General features: G+C 39.6%; 1 protein-coding gene across 2 annotated transcripts in view; it reads right to left on the bottom strand.

Annotated features, from left to right (window-relative positions):
• The window catches only part of kpna3 (karyopherin alpha 3 (importin alpha 4)), a 28,545-nt gene extending 9,887 nt beyond the window's left edge, over positions 1–18,658 (bottom strand). For both annotated transcript variants that reach the window (XM_073861252.1, XM_073861254.1), the window contains exons 1-6: positions 18,491–18,658; positions 9,142–9,186; positions 3,221–3,310; positions 3,094–3,123; positions 2,937–2,989; positions 1,835–1,930 (exon numbers count right to left, since the gene is read on the bottom strand). In XM_073861252.1, coding sequence (XP_073717353.1) covers positions 1,835–1,930; positions 2,937–2,989; positions 3,094–3,123; positions 3,221–3,310; positions 9,142–9,186; positions 18,491–18,559 — 383 coding nt within the window. In that variant the 5' untranslated portion in view covers positions 18,560–18,658. The remainder of the gene's footprint in view (positions 1–1,834; positions 1,931–2,936; positions 2,990–3,093; positions 3,124–3,220; positions 3,311–9,141; positions 9,187–18,490) is intronic.
• Positions 18,659–19,625: the final 967 nt, after the last annotated feature.

The following is a 19,625-nucleotide window of genomic DNA, read 5'->3' as shown; positions in this document are numbered from 1 at the left end:
TTGGACTCTGACATAATATTAGTTAGTGTCCATTTAAACCCGTCATTACTCTCGCTCATGATTAAATGACAGGAGAGGGACTCGTCCACAGACCATCTCCTCAGTAATCTGGAGAGAAGCGGTCGAAAATGGACAAAAAGAGACGGATTTAAACACCAAGTGTAAACGTGATGTGTCTCTCTCGTTCACTTGTGATCTGATCGACGAAAACACATCTTAATACCAAGTGTAACAGCCGCTGTGATATTTTTCCTCGCGTCGATGAAAAAGGAGTGTCTAAGCTACGTTTATGGTTACTTTTTGTATGTGATTTTAAGCGGACATATCATGACAATCAGACTTTTCAATGTTTAACATAAATCTGTGTGCTTTGACGGATCACAGGCAAAGTACATTGCAAATTGTTCATGACACGGCCGGGCCACCGTACGCGTTAAAGCGCGTTCCGAATGGGGGGGCTAGAAAGTAATATTCAGTTGGTTGTCATATAGAATTTCACCGCTAGATGGGAGTGGATCCTACACATTGGAGCTTTAAATTGTATATTTTTTGTATAAAAACGAGACTTTTCTTAGGTCATTTTGCTCATCAAGAGAAAACATCTTGATTTAAGCATTTTTAGATATTTGTAATGAAAACAAGACAAAAATACTAAGTAAGAAAGTCAATTTTTGCATTATTTTTTGTGTATTAGCCATGTGCATGCCCGCTCTCCAAAACCAAGCCCACATAAATGTCACCTAACCTGATCTCAGTCCAATTCAATTTGGAAGGCGGGTTCACAACCCAGCTAAAATATAAAAATGTTGCTTTGTTGATGACTAAGTCCGAGTCAGCTGTGTCTGATTCAGAATAAACAGGGTTCCCACTTCAGTCAAATGTCAATTTTCCTAAATTTGACTAAAAAGCTGAATTTCCATGACCTTTGTCGGGATGCTGTGAGCCTGAATAATGTAGTGTAAACCTTGAGTTTATAAAAATTTTGCTTAAATGCGTGAAATAAATGAGTGCCAATAAACAGTTTTTTTTTTAAATTGTAGTCAGCGGAGGCTTGGACCCAGAAATGGTATTACTAAAGCCCAGGATACATTGCAAAATTTTTGGCTGTCCCAGACCAAAATCCCATTGTAAAACAATCGTTGCAATTTCTGAGATTGTGGCTCTTAATCGGTGCACTGCAAAAAAAATCTTAAATGAAGATGCTTTTTCTTGACGAGCAAAACGACCCAAGAAAATAAGTCTAGTTTTTAGACCAAAAATATTAAATTTAAGTGATTTTGTGCATAAAACAAGCAAAAAATCTGCCAATGGGGTAAGCTTATGTTTCTTGAATTTAGTGTTTAAAAAAAATTCAAGATTTTTTTGCTTAATGTATCTTTATTGTTATAGTTGTGGTATGAACTTCGCTAATCACTTCGCTTTTTAAATTTATATTTTTATAGTTTATATTTATAATCCATAGTGTGAATGGCCCTTTAGCCTTTATTTGAAATACTTGGGTGGTCTGGAAGCACAGATGGACCAACTCTAAATCACTTCTGTGCCTATTGCAGTCTAAACAGTTCCCAGCTGACAGAACAGATCAATTGCTTTGTCGGCTTCTTGCCAGGCGCGTGCCATCAGTTCAAAACAGCTGGAAATATATATATATAGAGAGCAAGAGAGATACCGCCGTCACCCAGTCTGCTCATCTCTCCTCCTTGATTCACCATTAAGACGACTTCATTAGCGGTGATGTGCGCCAAACTCATATTTAAAAATAATTGAGTACGCTTCATTTAACAAAGCTGTAAGCACTTGATTTTCTCTCTCTTTGTAGTATCCAAACACTCACTTGTCATCCCTCTCCAGGCATTTGACTAAGATCGGAAGGATTCCACATTTTATCAAGTCGTCTATGGGGGGATTTCTATCACTCGAGAGCAGTTTTCTGCAAGAAAGAAAAACAATCTGTCATTCCAGCACAATTCAAACACAGCCTGTAAATTAACTGCTGCAAATCTCAAAATTAAATGGAGCAATACAAGCGTGATGGATTTATTTGTTCTGCTTATCAGATTCGGTTCTGATACAAAGTCCAATTTTTTTTGTAATTTCAGTTCTATAGAAAATGTTAGAGTCAACAAGAGACTTCATTGTACCTCTAAAATGTGACATTTCTAAATTAAACAATATTCAATAGAAAAAAAGGTCATTTAGAAATAACGAAATCATCATGAATACTGAATATTCGCAATGGATTGTTGACAACTACGTCGTAAAACAAACACTTTGGAGGGTGTGATTTGATTAGAACCTATGGTAACCTTATTAAGCTTTATTTGCGATTTTTCACTGCTACTGTTAAAAGAAAACACCAACATTTTTCAATATTTTACTATGTTCTTACCTCAGCTTAGACGAAGTAATACATACTTAACTTTTTTTAAGTGCATGCACTTAATCTTTGTACAGGGCGTTGTGAATGTGTTAGCATTTAGCCTAGCCCCATTCATTCCTTAGGATCCAAACAGGGACGAACCCAGAAGCCACCAAACACCCCCATGCTTTCCCCATTTAAAGACTGTTACATGAGTAGTCAAACAAGGAAGCATGGTGGCACAAAACAAAAAGTGGCGACTTTCTAAGCAGATAAAAATGGGAACTATATTGTACGGCGGAAGAGCACTTAGTTTGCAGCAGTGGCAGTTGAGGTAAGAACATAGTAAAATATTGAAAAACTGTGCTGTTTTCCTTTAATAATAACTAAAAGTTATTACCCCCCCACGTACATGTACGACAATCTGAGCCAACCCTCTATATCCATTATTTGCTTTTACTGTTAAATTGACAAGCAAGTTGAGATGAAAATATTTTACATAAGAGAATTTTTAACTGCAATCATAAGCAACAAGCGCATATGAAACCATTTCATGTATGTATTGTAAACACTTTACCTGGCTGCTTGCACGGCACTGAGCTGCACCACGGCATTGTCACTTGTGGCATTCTATAGATAATAAAATTAGAGATTTGAACTATTAAGTTTTATTTATCAGAGGTTAAACCTCTCTGAATACAACCGTCAAACATAAACACATGTTAACAGCTTACCTGTAAGATGGCATCTAGCGTTACATTTTGCTAAAAAGAAAACGGAAAGAGAACAATTGAGAAAACATTACAAAATAAAATGATACAGGTATAAAATCAAACAATTAATCTGATAAAAGCATCTTACCCCTTTGAAGTCCGAGTCCACGTCCGAGTCTTCCAGACTCTCTTCCTGTGGAACGTTCCGTTTCTTAAGGAGATGTTCATCTCTTTTGTTCTGTATGGAATGAAAAAGCAATGAGATTCTGTTGAATCGTGCTAACATGGATTACATAGATCTATAATTTAAAATAAATATGGAAATTAGGACTGGGACAATACAGCGTGACACACACTAAAATGCCTGGCTGATATCGATTCTGAATAGCCAAGGCGATATCACGCAAAGCTCTTTCATGAACTCTTTCCTTATAAATCTAAAATGAACTCTGGAACAAGTACCACATCAAAAATTACAAATGTTTTGGTTTCCTAAAGACAGGGGGGAGACCGCGATCATTGATACCCACTATGTGAAGGGGAGTCTGGCAGCCGATCCGTAGTTAACATTGCAACATTACCGGAAGTTACGGGTGTTCCACGAAAGCTATGTTGTTACTGCTGAAACCGTCTATAGGCATTTCCTGGAACTGTGTGTAAATGGTACTTTCTTCTGCGGCGCATATTGAGTTTCTGCACTAGAGCGCACTCTGGCTTTTGGATGTAGCCGCATTTCACCGTAATTCATTGAGAAGCATAGCAAGATAATTGCACGATTTATCATCCCAGCGTTTTCAATCACCGTCACAGAGATTTTACAAATTTGTAATGCGAGTTTTACATATATTTGCTGCTTAAATTGTCAAGGAACATCTTGTAAATTTGATGAACATTTAGGGGCAAATCACACAAAACGCGTTTAAATTGCTAGGAAACACAAGGCGCTGCTTTTTATATTGCTAGGCAACCACTAAAGGTGCATTTACACGGGGCGTAAAGGTATGTTTATGCTATGTTACGGGCGCGTGGCAAAAATTACGTCAACGCGGAGTTGGCGGTCGTGCGCGTTGGATGCACGAGACCCCGTTTCGCATAGAGGTGTGCATGGCATTTTTTTTAACTTTGCACGCGGCTCAGCATTCGAAAATGACCGAACTCGAGGCGATTCTGTCTGAGCAGGCAAGCATGTGACGTATCTCTTTGATCAATCCAAGCAAAACAATGTATATATTTATCTGACACTCTGGAAGTAAAGTATGGAAACTTTGCAGTTTAAAACACTAATTCCTTTACATGATTCATAATGTTTGGCTTATATTTGTATTGAATGAACCACTGGACGAGGACCAGGGTTGTTCCAGCGGACGACTTCTATCCTCTTCTTTGTGTTTGACTTTATTGCTCGCGTAGCCCCCTGGCGGTTCCAAAAATAGTGCAACAGCGAGCGCGTCAACTATAAACGCCTCGTTCATTTGGTGAGACACGCGCGCAATCCGCGGAGGCTGGCGTTGCGGACCAAAGCGCGAGCATAAACAAAGCTTGAGCGTTAATGCTTCCCATTCACCTTTAATGGGTGACGTCAAGCATTGGCAAACTGAATTGTGGATCCGTCTGCGTTGCGTCAGTGCCGTTGCTCGTGGCAGAAGTTGAACATTTCTCAACTTTTCAAGCGGCAATGCATGCGTCAGCCAATCAGACCACCTTATGCAAATAATCTAGGCAGAGCCAGCCAATTATGTTTATGGAAGACCGGAGCAGACAAGCCTTCCGTTAAGCGTTAACACTTACGCCCCGTGTGAATGTACCGTAAGGCAGCTGTCCTTTGAAGCGTGAGCGCTCTTTTGGGGTTAACTGTCATATTAGCAGAAACTTTAAAAAGAGGACTCTTGCTCTGATCTTGGGCGAGAGCGACAGGTACACAAACACACAAGAGACAGTGAGTGCCTGCAGTCCGGTTGTTCCAAGCAACTGTTACTGTACGTTCACACCGCCGCAGACTTGAGCTTCCAAAGTTAACAGAATTCATTCAATTACAATTGAAGCTGGCTTCTCTCAGCTGCAAATCCATCGGCGTCGGGTTTGGGCGGCCAGAGCGTCAATCAGAAAGTTGAAAGAAGCTCAACTTTATGCTAATGAGCTATGACGCGGTTCAGCGGGCAAAACGCCAGCAACCAATCGGAATATAGCCTAGAGGTTCTTTGCTGGCTGATTCTGGAGAAACATACGATGTAAACTTTCGTTCCTACCAAAAAACATTAGTTCAGATAAAAGAGACTTCAGAGCGGCCAAGCGTCAACAAGCTTCCCCGTACTTTTTGACAAGTGTCCTTGACCGGGCGGACTGAACGTACAGTTAACTTCCGTCACAACAACAAAAGGCCCGCCTTTCCCCTCATTCGATATTAGACAAAAACACGTATGACGTTGGCCGCTCATTCAAAAAAAGTGCCTGCAACTGCCTTAAACGCATTTGGTAAAGGTTTTTTGTACTACGGTGCAGCCTGCTGCGCACCTCCAAAAATGTTACAATGCGACCGCAAGCGATGTGATCGGTCTGCTAGAACCCCTTCCTCAGGTAAAAACAAAACCCTGTGTCATCTTTTCTCGTACACATTTCCGCTTGTGAAGTATAAACAAAGATGGACCAAGTTAAGCAGCAATATTTATCAACTCAAGCAGCAAAAAAAGTTGCTGTCTATTTACCTCCGTCACTGCGGATGGTTTTCCAACAACGTACACAACAAGCTGCTGCTTCTTCTTTCATACGCAGAAGTATTAATCGTCCTCAAGACGTAAATTGTTATGTTTCATAACATTTCAGATGTAAGACACCTAGAGCGAGCCAATTCTGCAGTTTAATTTTAACAAATGCCATCTTTTTGCATTTCATTTCCAAAAATTGCTGTATGTTTTTAACACTATGCTGAACCTCTATTTCAACAGACCAAAGGAAACTGATTTCCCATGACCCAACTCTTTAAAAACAATACTTTTGCTGATGTTTATCGATATAAAAAAAACTCACATAACTTCACTTAATAATCTCCCAACACCAAACAGAAAAAAACTTGTAAGACCGCATACATAAACAAGAAGGATTTTGAACTGAGGGTAAGCAATACGCACCCCAAATGTTAGTACATACAGGAATGCAAGTGGAATGTCTCGCATACACAAACACAGCAACAATCAGATTTTTTTGGTCTGATTTGTAACAGCCTAATATGGACAGGACATGCTGTGTCACCCAACCCAGGACTGAACGAATCAACAACATCAGTGGCGCAGTACTAAACTCTTACTCCAAATCAAATCTGGACCAGCAGATTTCTGCCCACTCACACTGTGAAACAAAGCATGCTGCTATCCCCATTTGTCCTGATTTTCAGAGACTTTGTAGTGGCTGCGGGTAGCTTTGCTTCTGAAGACGACATGCTGCTTTATCAAGAAGGGATTTGTAGCGTTTTATAGATTTGAGACCCATAAAATGCAAATAGTTCAAGACTGCGTTTATAGCAAGTAGGAAAGAAAGAAGGGAATGATTTCTGATGAGGGAAACCCACTTGCTGGGGTGCAGCCAGCCAGCGGCCCCGTGACCATTAATGGTGTGACCTAAATACTGCGAGTGCAAATCAGATCTCCAACAGTAACGACTCACCAGGTGAGAGGAGACCAACTCACAAGAAGGCTTCAATAACAGGCCATAGCAATTATATTTATGGTTTTTGTTTTTCTCATGTAGCCTACTCATGAATGCATACTTAGACCAAACATTTTTACATTCTGTATGTTTAATTCTTATGTACACACTATAGGCTATAATCGATTTATTAGATGTTTGATTTCAATTATTGCTTTAATTGATTTCAATCTTTGACATGAACTCGATCGGTTAATATTCAGGGTTCCCACACCTTAGTTAACTTCAAATTCAAGGACCTTTCAAGGACTTTCCATGTTCAATACTCTCAAATTCAAGGACTTAATGTGGGGACACATTTCAAGTGAGAGCAAGGTTACATCCTGTTACCGTTTAAGATACATTGTTACAGTTCCCTTTTGAGGGACACTTTGGGGACGCCTCCAGGGGTAAGTGCATCTGAATGTGTATATCAAATTCAACCAATGGTGAGGCTTAACTACAAAGAAAGGGTGACGCGGGAGCCAGGAAGTATATGGCTATCTAATATTGCCAAAGACGGCGATACAGGGGCGCAGGAAGTATGGCAAGGAAGACGCAGCGTCTCATTCCCTTCTCAGGAAACAACAGTTACATGCGTAACTCGAGACGTTTTCATGTATCAAACACAACTATGCAAAAAAGCATTTTGGTATTAATCAACATTCGCATGCAGAAGATATAAGCATTTAAAGTTAACAGTTTAGCACGTGTGCTTAAAAAGTCCAGAATTTTATAATATTATCCTACACTACACAGGGAATTATATGGATTTGTTTTCCAGAAAACTTCTTGCATAAAATTGATTCAAGCACTTTCAATGACCTGTATCTATCTATGTATATTTTCAAAAACTTCCCAGGGCCTTGAATTTTCCCCCCCAGATTCATAAACTTTCAAGGATTTCAAGGACCTGTGGGAACCCTGAATATTAAAGATATCAAGGTTATTTTTCACAGAATGTGAAATTAATTTTGTAGGATGCTTAAATGGAGAAAAAAAATACAAAAAAAGACTGAAATATTTGGTGGATTTTCAAAGACTGGGGCTATACTATATAGTAGGCAAAAAGCAGTAGGCTTAGTCTTAGGCCAATATATCGGCCAATATTTGGATTTTTTTATTATCGGCAACGGCCTATAAATCTTTTCAATCGGCCTGTAAATTTCTCTACTACTTAAATTAGTTGTTTGTGAAAATTGTGGAAATCAGTTGAGTAGATAAGACCCTTAAGCCTCATTTGGGATCGTTTAGAGCCCTTTGAAGCTGTGTTAAAACTGCAATTTTAAACTGCATTTAAACTGTAAACTTTTGAGTTCCAATAAAGTGTATTAAATTGAGAAAAATCCTGGAATGTTTTCACCAAAAAACTTAATTTCTTCTCGACTGAACAAAAAAGAAATGAAGATTTTTTAATAAAAGTGAAATATTCCTTTAAACATTCCTCTACAACATTCCTGGGGATTTACAAAATTGGTTATGTTTTCACTACATCCAGAGTAAAACGCCTTGTTCCACGCAGCATAGCGTATATACTCCGTATGCGTGTCTTACCCAAAATTTAGAAGATAATTTTAAATCCTAAGGCGAGAGCAAAGCATCCATGAAAGCTGGCATGCCATCTTTCACCACCTGCTTAAGTCTACAGTAATGCAGACTCCAGAGAGCTCGGCACTGAGGCCATATTTAAGCTACAGATGCTCCTTTATTTCTTACAGCGATGCCCACACACATCTCCTCATCTCATAGACAACATTTGACCGCAAACCCTTTTGATAGTAATAGTATCGTATAGTAATAGTATAGTAATAGTATTTGACATTAATAGTATCATCACAAGATGGGTTATAGATGGGAATTGGACTGACTTTGAAATTTAACATCTTTTAGTCCTTATGACGCTATATTTTTTTCTGATGTGAGAGTACGGCACAAACGTAATAATTTATTATAATACTTACTATAACAATACATGTGTGTATTTTTTTACTATGCTGTAATGTTTTGCACATATTTGGCACATATTTCTGCAATGGTTCCAGGTTATTATTAACTGTTATGTTAAATAGCAGCACTGTTATGTTGTATCTCCTAAATAAGACTGAGAAACTAATAGGAGCCTTGTAATGCAGTACTAAATACAACCATATCGATTCTCAATCTTTTAAACCCCCAGTGATGATTCTCCTCATGTAAGTAATGTCCCCACACTGTCTTTTAGGAATGTAAAACATTAAGATGTGAATCCTCAAGCGTGTTTCATTTCCTGTCTCAGACGAGTCGTGTATATTGCTTTATAGTGGAATGTTATGGAGCTCTCTGCGGCTTTATGAAGCGAACAATTCCCAAATAAAATTATTCATAGACTGCACATTAAGTAAACTCACTTACCTTTCTCAGTTCTACAGTCACTTCATTACGATGTCTTCGCATCGTCTGAAACAAGAAAAAAAGAAATTTTTTGGTTAGTGCTTTCCTCATATGAACAGTGCAATATACTTGAGCGCACAACTCAAAGCCACAATAAGGCAAGAGAAGTGTAAGTGGTCACTATTTGGCATTTAATTATTTTATGGCATCAGTTTGTGCAGGATGAGTTCATTGTTAAGCAGAAAAGTGAGCAGTAACAAACTTCAAACTTTTTTGGAAGACAGAACAAGCTGTGATTTGTTCTGAGAATGTAACGATGACAGTCTTAAACAACGAATGAGCTGGCAACCGAAATCTAGTTACTCCAACATAAAGAGGCAACCAATCTTGGTAACCATGGTGATGGTCAATCCCAGCTGACGCTCATTCATGCATTCCAAGATTCAATTCAGACAATCGCATTTTCAGGCTATCCTAGTAGGTCTCCCCCACTTACATTTCACAAGACTTTTAAAGATGTCAAATAAATCTTTAGTATCCCCAGAGTGCATATGTGAAGTTTTAGCTCAAAATACCATATAGATCATTTATTATAGCATTTTGGGTGTTTCCTTTTAAAGGGTCATAAAACCCCGCTGTTTTAGCTTCAGTCTACCTGTCTATATTTTTGAAAAATGCAACTTAAATGGGCGTGAACGCTGTTAGAAGAAAGGCGAGAAGTGGGCGGGGCACATTATATAATGGGCAATCTAGTAAAACAAATATTAGGTTTACTAGGAATAGCAGTATTGCAGAAATAATTCAACTGAATATAATATTTCATTAAAACAAAGGTTAAGTAAAACTGATGTATTTTAAAAAATAATAGCGTGTTTGAAGATAAGGAAAAGTCCTCTGGACATGGTACCGCATGCTTGCCTAGACGCACACTGCCTTCATGAGCAAGGTCAAAGTCCACCTGCCTCTTAAAGCTTTCCCGAGCAAAATAGTAGTTGATGGCAAACCAGACACAAGCAGACAAGCCGAGCCTGCATCCCAAGACATTTAAGAGACTCCTTAAACATCTAAAAAAATTGTTGGTTAGTGTTTCATGACGCTTTAAATGCAAAAATAAGCTGATCTCTGCACTAAATGACAGTGCCGTAGTTGGAAAGTGCAGATTAAGGGGCGGTATTACCCCTTCTGACATCACAAGGGTAGCTAAATTTCAATGACCTACTTTTTCACATGTTTCAAGAGAATGGTTTACCAAAACTTAGTTACTGGGTTGATCTTTTTCACATTTTCTAGGTTGATAGAAAGGGACCCAATTATAGCACTTAAACATGGAAAAAGTCACTTTTTTATAATATGACCCCTTTAAATATGGGGCCTTAAAGGGCACATATTATGCAAAATCCATTTTTACAAAGTGTTTGGATATAAATGCGTGTTGGCAATGTGTGAACACAACAACGCTACAATGAAAACAATCCACAATTTCCTTCGTTTCAAATTCACATTATGCCAAAGCAGCCTCATGCGTTTTTGATTCTTCTGTTAATGTGACATCACAAAAACAAAGCCCCGCCCACGACCATTGACTCCCACCCAAATAGGGGCATTTTGGACATGCTGTTACAAATGATCTGTGGGGTATTTTAAGCTAAACTTCACAGGCACACCTGAGACTTTCATTACATTTTGTAAAAATGGGCATGATATGTGCCCAAAACCTCAACCTCAAGAGAATATGGGGAAGGAAGCCCCATAAAAATATTGGCAGCCAGTGATATGGAAATTCCAAAAGCCGTGTGGTGGGGACGGTGGAACGGATCAGATTTGATCTTATGACTGGGCATCCTAGTTCATGTTACAGCAAGTGCACACAGTGCCTTATGCAACCCAAAGGCCATGAAGGGCAGCAAAAGAGAGGATGTTCTTGGGTTATCCAACAGACATTATACAATCCAGTGCCTTGATCCAAAAAATACCTGTTGTTATTTTTCATGCCACTGTCGATATATTGATGCTTTTCATTTGATCATAAATTGGCATCACTACTCAAAACTTAATAAGGCATTTTCTTTTTAACATGAATTCCTACAATTCATTAGCCAAGTATATAAAAACAAGCCATGTGCATAAAACCTGGAACGACAGGAGAACGAGGCTCAGAGGAAAAACTCCAACAGTCAGTGGGCCGATGCTTCGCCACTGACATGACAGCTTGGCACTCTTAAGACCAACATAATGACACAGTTTGTGTGCATGTGCTTGTCTTGTTGCCAGCATGGTCTTATTCCCGTTATGTCCACGACGTGCTAATAAATAGCCCGACCACAATTAACAGCCACGAATATCCAGTAGCACCAGACACCAGGCTTGACTCGTTCTATTGCTCTTTATATAGAACGATCACTATATTAAGCATCAATAAAGAAAAAGAGACTACTAAAAATACAGAAAGTCCTCGTATCTCAACTGGTGAGATGAGCATGGCACCAGCAACGTAACATTGGGGGTTTAAATCCAAAAGAACACACAACACTAACATGTACACCTTGAACAAACTTAAGTATCTTTAGATAAACAAGTCTCCCAAATATATAAAAGTAATACAAGACACTCACACATGCTTTAGTCAAAACTTTCGGCAAGAAACTAGCGATGCAGGGGGTTGCGATGCAATGTGTTGCATTACTGTATTTTGGAATATTTCCTATTTTAGGAAAGCTGTCATTGAGCGTACACCACCGTATTTTAACATTAGCAAATAAATTTGTGGTGCGCCCCAATGCTAGTACTTCCTGTCAACGTTTAACACCTTAAATGGTGCAGCCCTTTTTGAGTGGGGGGTGAAAAGATGATGTACACCTTTAAAGTGCCCATATTATGAAAAACTCACTATTTCTGAGTTTTGGGGTGTTATTTTGTGTCTCTGATGCTTCCACACGCATACAAACTTGGAAAAAAATCCATCCATGCTATTTTGAGTGAGATACAGGTTTCTGAATGTCCTCTGCCTTGAGTCTCAGATTGCACGATTTCAAGCTCAGCTCCGAAGTGACGTAACTAGCCGTTTCGTCACATTCCGTTAGAATTTTCCCGCCCACCACCCCACTCGCAGGTTTCCACCCACCAGGTAGCTAGAGAGAGCACAGAGCAGTCACTTCGCTGATATCCCTGATCCCTCTATGCCAGGGGTCTTCAACCTTTTTTGGGTTGGGGACCCCTTAGATTAGAGAGGCATGGAGCAGGGACCCCCTGATACTAACTGTGTAAAACTGATATATTTAAGTAATCAGTAAGGTACGAGAGGCTGCCTTTTCGTATTAGGCACAACGCAAAGTGGAGTAAAGTACAACTATTGACCAATCAGAATCAAGGACTGGAACTGTTTTATAAATAGAAACAAACCATATTGTTACACAGCCATACTATATTAAGACAGTACATTGGCACTATTATGCTGTTTTTGTACATGCATACTTTTTTTTGTTAGAGTAGATTTAGTTTTTATATGAATATAATAATAATAATAATAATATGAATATAATAATAATAATATAATATTATTTTAAGGTATTTTCAGTGTAATAGATTTTCATTTTACTGTGAATTTACCTGAACCTGGGCTTTCAGTTTATAAAGATGACTGATCATGGTGAATGGCACAAAGAGACTCTCTATTCTGGTGGGCATAGAGGTTAAGCTACTTTATAATTCAGAGGTTTGTTGCCTTTCTCGTGTATCGTCATTGTCATGAGTTTGTGTAACGCAGATTTATTTTCTGCATAGCTTCATATCAGACTCAGGAGAAAACATGCATTGAGTCCGCGCGCATCTCTTTGGGGCAACTTTTTGAGAGGCGGATTTCAACCTGACTATGAATCTTGCACAAAGCACCATCACGGCGCGCGTTTCATTCATTTTTAAAATCGAGCGATAGTTTTGTCAAAGTTTATAATGCAGACGCGGGCTGGCGTCATTTGCCTTTTGAATTAGCGCTTTAAATCTGAACCGCGTGAAACAGCCGTCCAAGTTCAGAAATATAACTTAGATGAGACAATGTCGCACTGATTCTAAAATACTTTCTGAAAGAAAGACACACGTGCCTATAAGATTTACCTGTTTTATGATGCCTTTTCTGTCGCTACTGCTGCTTCCTGAGTGTACATTTATAATCTTCAGATATTTTATTTTGGTCCGCTTGTTAAACTGAACGCGCGCCTTCGCGGCCACGCACGTGCACAACTTAAAGGGGACATGTAACATTTTTGTACATATATTTTATGTTTTTAGAAAATAGCTTGTGGTGAAACATCATTTGGCGGACCCCCTGCAGTTGCATCGCGGACCCCCTGGGGGCCGCGGACCCCCGGTTGAAGACCCATGCTCTATGCTGTTATCATGTCTCACGGAAATAACTGCGCTATTTGAATATTATGGATTATACTCCCGCCTACTTTTAAAAACAGAGTTTTATCGCGTATTTAAACCTAAAATGTGATCTCATATACAGTGTGTTACGACGCAAATAGTCCTCAGATTGTAGGCGATAAGACGTTCATGCGAAATCTGATGTAAACAACAGACTACATATCTATATTTCACGGATTATACGAATTTGTGGACAAAAATGCTCATTGGATGTCTTTTATTGGACTTTCATGGATTATTCACACATCTGAAACAGACTGGATTCGATTCGCGATCGTTATATTATCAACACAAAAGGTAAGAAGTCACGTTATATTTTGCATGTTGTCATCTTCTGTCACAAAATACTACATTTATAGCATTTGTATCTCAAAACATAGATCAACATCAGCCATCTTGCAAACAGACAGCATAGCACTTGCCCCTCCCACAAGAAGCGGATTTCGCCTCTGACACGCGTCAAATGTTGCTTTTTCCACGTGTCTACTTCGCTCTAGACGCGCGAATGTATTCAAAATGTCCAAGCGGCAAACTAGACGTGGTGGACGCAATTTTGACGCAGTGTTTCCGCTATATACATTCAACCGTGGCGGCCCGCCATGCCTAAAACATCCCCGCCACGCCTGCGGTTGTGGATAGAAGGGATACAGCAAACGAATTCTCGCTGGATGAGCACTGTTTTATCCTAATCCTTCAACCAAATCCAACTCTAAACACAAAATTTCACACGATTGTAGGATGTATTTGTATCTCATTTAGCCAGAGCCGCTGTTTTCATCCTAATAATCCTACCTCCAAATCTAATCATTAACTTTTCGGCATTTGCTGTATCCCTTCTAGACAAAACCCACGGCGGCAGCTCGCAAAAAAAGCTACATAAATGTCCGCTCTGCCAGACTGGCTGTCTTAGAAATAAATTCCTTTCTGGATTCGCGTTGTTAACTCATTTATAAATAAATCTCCTAAAGTATCATAATTTCTTCCATGGGTTTAGTTTAATGAACAAATAGATTTAAATCAACATGATTAGGCTACGTCTCTGTTTTGAGAAATAATAATAAAATAAATAAGCCTATACGAAATATGTTACACTTAAATAATAATTAAATTGACAAAACGAATAAAAAAGTATTTGAGTTTCTGTTTTTTTTTGTGACGCGCTGACCAAAGCAGCAGAAAGCACGTCATGTTTTTAATGATTTTAAATAAGCACAAAGTTTTCTCCTTATTGTGAGTTTACACAAATAAAAATACATAATTTGAAGTTTCGAATATTGTTTTACTTTTATCTTTATGACTATAAATTTAGGGTAATTTAAAGGAACACGCCCACATTTTGGGAATTTAGCTTATTCACCGTATCCCCCAGAGTTAGATAAGTCCATACATACCTCTCTCATCTCCGTGCGTGCTGTAACTCTGTCTGACGCAGCCCCCGCTAGCTTAGCTTAGCACAAAGACTGGAAATGCATGGCTCCAGCTAGTATACTGCTCCCAATAAGTGACAAAATAACGCGATCATTTTCCTATTTATGTGTTGTGATTTGTATAGTCAAACCGTGTACAAATAACAAGGTGATATGAGACACAGCGATCTTTTAACAGTATACATACTGAGAACTATATTCTCAGAAGACGAAGCACTGCCGCATGGGCGGAGTGATTTGCACAACTCTGACCGAATTCTCTGCTCCTCACCAGGGGCTTCTCGTGTGCTGCGAGCAGATCACTCCGCCCATGCGGCAGTGCTTCGTCTTCAGAGAATATAGTTCTCAGTATGTATACTGTTAAAAGATCGCTGTGTCTCATATCACCTTGTTATTTGTACACGGTTTGACTATACAAATCACAACACATAAATAGGAAAATGATCGCGTTATTTTGTCACTTATTGGGAGCAGTATACTAGCTGGAGCCATGCATTTCCAGTCTTTGTGCTAAGCTAAGCTAGCGGGGGCTGCGTCAGACAGAGTTACAGCACGCACGGAGATGAGAGAGGTATGTATGGACTTATCTAACTCTGGGGGATACGGTGAATAAGCTAAATTCCCAAAATGTGGGCGTGTTCCTTTAAGGTGCAAGGTCATCACGCATTTGATGTTCAACGCGGACGCAGCGAAGGGCTGCGAGAAAAGACATGATTAAACTTTCGATTTAACATATTACGAGTTTTTTTGGACATTCATTTGGAATCACTGTACTCAGTCATATTATCAACTTATCTGGTCATTAGTTATTCAGAATATAGGCTATAAGCGCAGTAGCGCGCTGCTGACCGCTCAGCTGTCAATCAATCTTCTGTGCTTTAGATCAACACTCACAAAGTTTCACAATGATATGATATTTGTCCAAAAACAAAAGGCTAAATACTGAATACTACTTATATGCGACTGCAAGACATTAATAGTCGAATCTGTTTGTAAGGAAACTTACATTATTCCCGTGGAAGAGAAGAACGTTGGTAATAGAAACTTGAGGCAGACGGTGAGACTGTTTTATCTGTTTTCAGACGAAACAGCAGGGTCGGGGTACCCGCGGGATTTGATCTAACGGGTGTAATAATAGACTATTCGCGTGTCATTTGTGTTGTAGATGCAGGTCGGGACTCAATAGACAAGAGTAAAATGCGGGTCTAACATCCAAGACCAAAATTCGACTCGTTTTTAAATGGCCCCGTGCTTTGTGTTTAAGATCTGTCTGAAGACCGTTAAAGGTTTCTATTCAACTGCGCGATTTGCGGTGTGACCGGCTCGGGGTCTTTATGTTAAATGGTCCGGACCGGGTGTGAAATAAAATTGCTGCTGATGGATGTTCGGTCAATCACAGTGGTGCGGATTATCAAACAGGACTGTGCGTGAGTTTGCAACAGCTCTGTAACGCTAAACACGAGCACAACTTGCAATGCACACTACATTAAAACTACAATGAAATATCCGAACTACGTACGTAGCTATGTAACGTTTTTTAAGAAAATACATTTTAGATCTAACATAGAAAAGCAATATGCTATAAATATGAGGAAAAGTAAATGACAGCATGAAAATGATAAAACATACATGTTAGTTTACTGTAGCCTATATTCTACTTTAAAAAAAATTATGTACATTTATAATCATCATGGGCGCCCCCTGCCGCCACAGCTGAAAAAAATCCTAGAGGAAACACTGTTGACGCCTGAAACGCAGTTGGTGTAAACGCAGCATTAGACCTTTTCCAACTAAATATAGTTTTTTGTAAAAAATTAAAATTTACATGCAAAGTAAACTCGGGTGTCCCATTCGTGAGACACTGACAGCACCTGTTAATATCGATATTTTCTTGCACCCCTAGTGGAAAACATCTGGAACATGCAAAACAGCAGGAAGTACTTTATGTGATCCAAAAAAGTCTTTGCAATCCTAAACTGCATATGCAAATAGTTTAACATTGCAAACTCTCTCATTCTGTGAGAACGCTGTGTGACAGTGCTGAAAATTTCACATTGATCATAACCAGTTATCAATGCAAAACACCGATACATGGGTCAATCCCCATGTATGAGCTACAATACATGACAAGAGCTAAATCTACCAGCTAATGAGCCAACACGAGTCAGCTGAGCCACCAAGCACAAGCCCCTTGCTCTTAGGAATGCGACATGGGAAATCCGAATCGGCTTTGCAAATTCTTGGAATAGCTGCATAACGGCGACTGCTTTGCTGCCTGCATCCAGTGTCATGCGTGTATGAAGGCTGAGTCACACTAGTACCCTGCCGTCTCAGTCACTTCACACCATTTATCTTAAAGTAGGCCTTGGGGGCTACGTGGACGAGACCACGGCAGATGATGATAATGATGTCTAGCTGCAAAAGGATATTCAAACAATGGTTCATCATAAGTGTGATTTTAGTACCTCAGATGTGCACTACTATATAAGCATCAGTGAGATTTGAAAGGCACTTTGAAGGCATGTCGCCTGGGTTAAACATAACATCTGAATCCTCGTTATAGACAACTGCTATGGTTCTGCTTGTATTTGGTTACAGATGTTCAACCTTGTGGCATGGTTATGTAATCCATCTTCTTACCCCTTTCTTAGTCTTTCTAGGTCGTATTGACGCAGCACACTAACATTTGGTGATTCTCACTCGAGAGTACTTCTCACTTTTAGCGTATTTGGTTTATTTCAACTTTGAAGTTAACATCCAGTTTAGATGTTAACTAACCAACCAGTGGCCAATACGTATGGGAACGTTTCGTTTCAGAGCTAAACGGTTTTAAGCAGCTGACATTTTCACATTACAACTCATCAACTTAAACATAACCTTACAAAGTGTTCTGGTCAGTGAACAGGTTCGTTAAATTCAGATATAACATGTTGTGTTAAACTGGTGTAACTGATCAAGCGATAAAGAGGTCAGATTTGATATGACTGGTTAGTAGCTTGCTAACGCCGGTGTTATACACCTGTCCCTGTCGCATATGTCCAACATCACACCTTGTATTTCACACTGCTTACATGAAGGTGATCTTTAAAGCATAAACATTTAAGCTGGACCTAAAAAAGGAATACGTATAAACTGAAGGGTAGACGAGGAATCTGTCGCCTGCTAACCTGTTAGCATACATGCTAGCACGATATAGCTACATGTTCTTGGCCCAGCGTGAAATAAATAGAAAATAAACCCGAACCGAGCTAATAATAAAACTCCTCTTCACGTAAATTGTCAAATAATGCATTTAAACATCTTCGAGTCGCGTTTAAGAGGCGATAAGCTGGTGAACATTGAGGGGAAATTTGTTTAAGGAGGCCTTCGCGTAGGCCGCGCCCGCCCCGCATGATGCTACTTCTGCTGGATTCACAAACACCCGCTTCGATCCGACCTTACAAACGCATCAAAACCGGGTAGACACGAGAACGAACCCGTCTGAATGAAAACAGAAAGTCAAATGTCTCTGAAGGACCTACCTCCACATCTCGCCCCTTGTTTTTGAAGCTCTTAATACGATGGTTTTCCAAGCCGGCGTTTTCGGCCATGGCTGTGTGTGTGTGTCTGTAGTCCCGACCGACGTTCGGAGCTCCGCTCAGGGAGGAGAAGGGGGTGGGGGCTAGACGGTGTGTGTGTGTACTGAGAACCGGGGCGGTACGGAGCAGACGAGACGGGAGAAGAGAGGGAGGAGTTACACTCAGTATCTTTATTACACAGGTATCTATAGTAACAAAATAAAAACTACTTTTGAACACTGTATAAACAACTGGTCTTATTTCAGTTTAACGTTACTTCTTGGATAGTTTCTGTGTGCATGTTTTAATTAAAAGTACTTTCACACTCCTATGAAATTGTAAAGTTGGCTTGATGTTCAGTAAATTAATCTGGATTCTGGCTAGAGGGATACATCTACGGCCAAATCTCGCGAGAGGTTGTGTTTTATAGTTGGGATTAGGATGAAAACAGCGGTTCTGTCTAGATAGGATACAGCTACAGCCTACATTCCATCAAATGTTGGGTTTAGGGTTAGGTTTGGCAGTCGGATTAGGATGAAAACAGCGCTCATCCGGCGAGATTTCACGAGATTATCGGCGTAGCTGTATCCCTTCTAGCTACAACCGTAAATCTGCGGCCGTTCTCAATGAAGGCTGCAGCCTACGTCGCTTTGTAGGCTGCATACGTCATCAAGACTATCTTATTTTAGAATATGAACAATAATAAAGTTGACTATTATTCTTAGTTAATCGTAAATTGTTGTAATATGCTTATGTCTTGGGAATATAATGCCCAGTTAACTTAAATAAACCAGGCTTGATGACGTATGCAGCGTGCATATGCGACCTGCGCAGGCTGCAGCCTTCGGATTGAGAAACTGCAAATGTGACGTACGGGAATGTACGTCACCACGCAGCTCAGTGTTTTAGTGCTAAAGGGTCCATGGCACAAGACTTTTTTAAGATGTCAAATAAATCTTTGGTCTCCCCAGAGCACATATGTGGTTTTAGATCAAAATACCATATAAATAATTTATTATAGTATGTTAAAATTGCCACTTTGTAGGTGTGTGTACAAAAGTGCGGTTTTGGGTGTGTCCTTTTAAAGCAACACTAAAGA

Source organism: Misgurnus anguillicaudatus, chromosome 3 (genome assembly GCF_027580225.2).
Source record: "Misgurnus anguillicaudatus chromosome 3, ASM2758022v2, whole genome shotgun sequence".
NCBI classification, from domain to species: Eukaryota; Metazoa; Chordata; class Actinopteri; order Cypriniformes; family Cobitidae; genus Misgurnus; species Misgurnus anguillicaudatus.
Note: the sequence above shows the minus strand (reverse complement) of the source record. Positions and strands in the feature narration are given on the sequence as shown.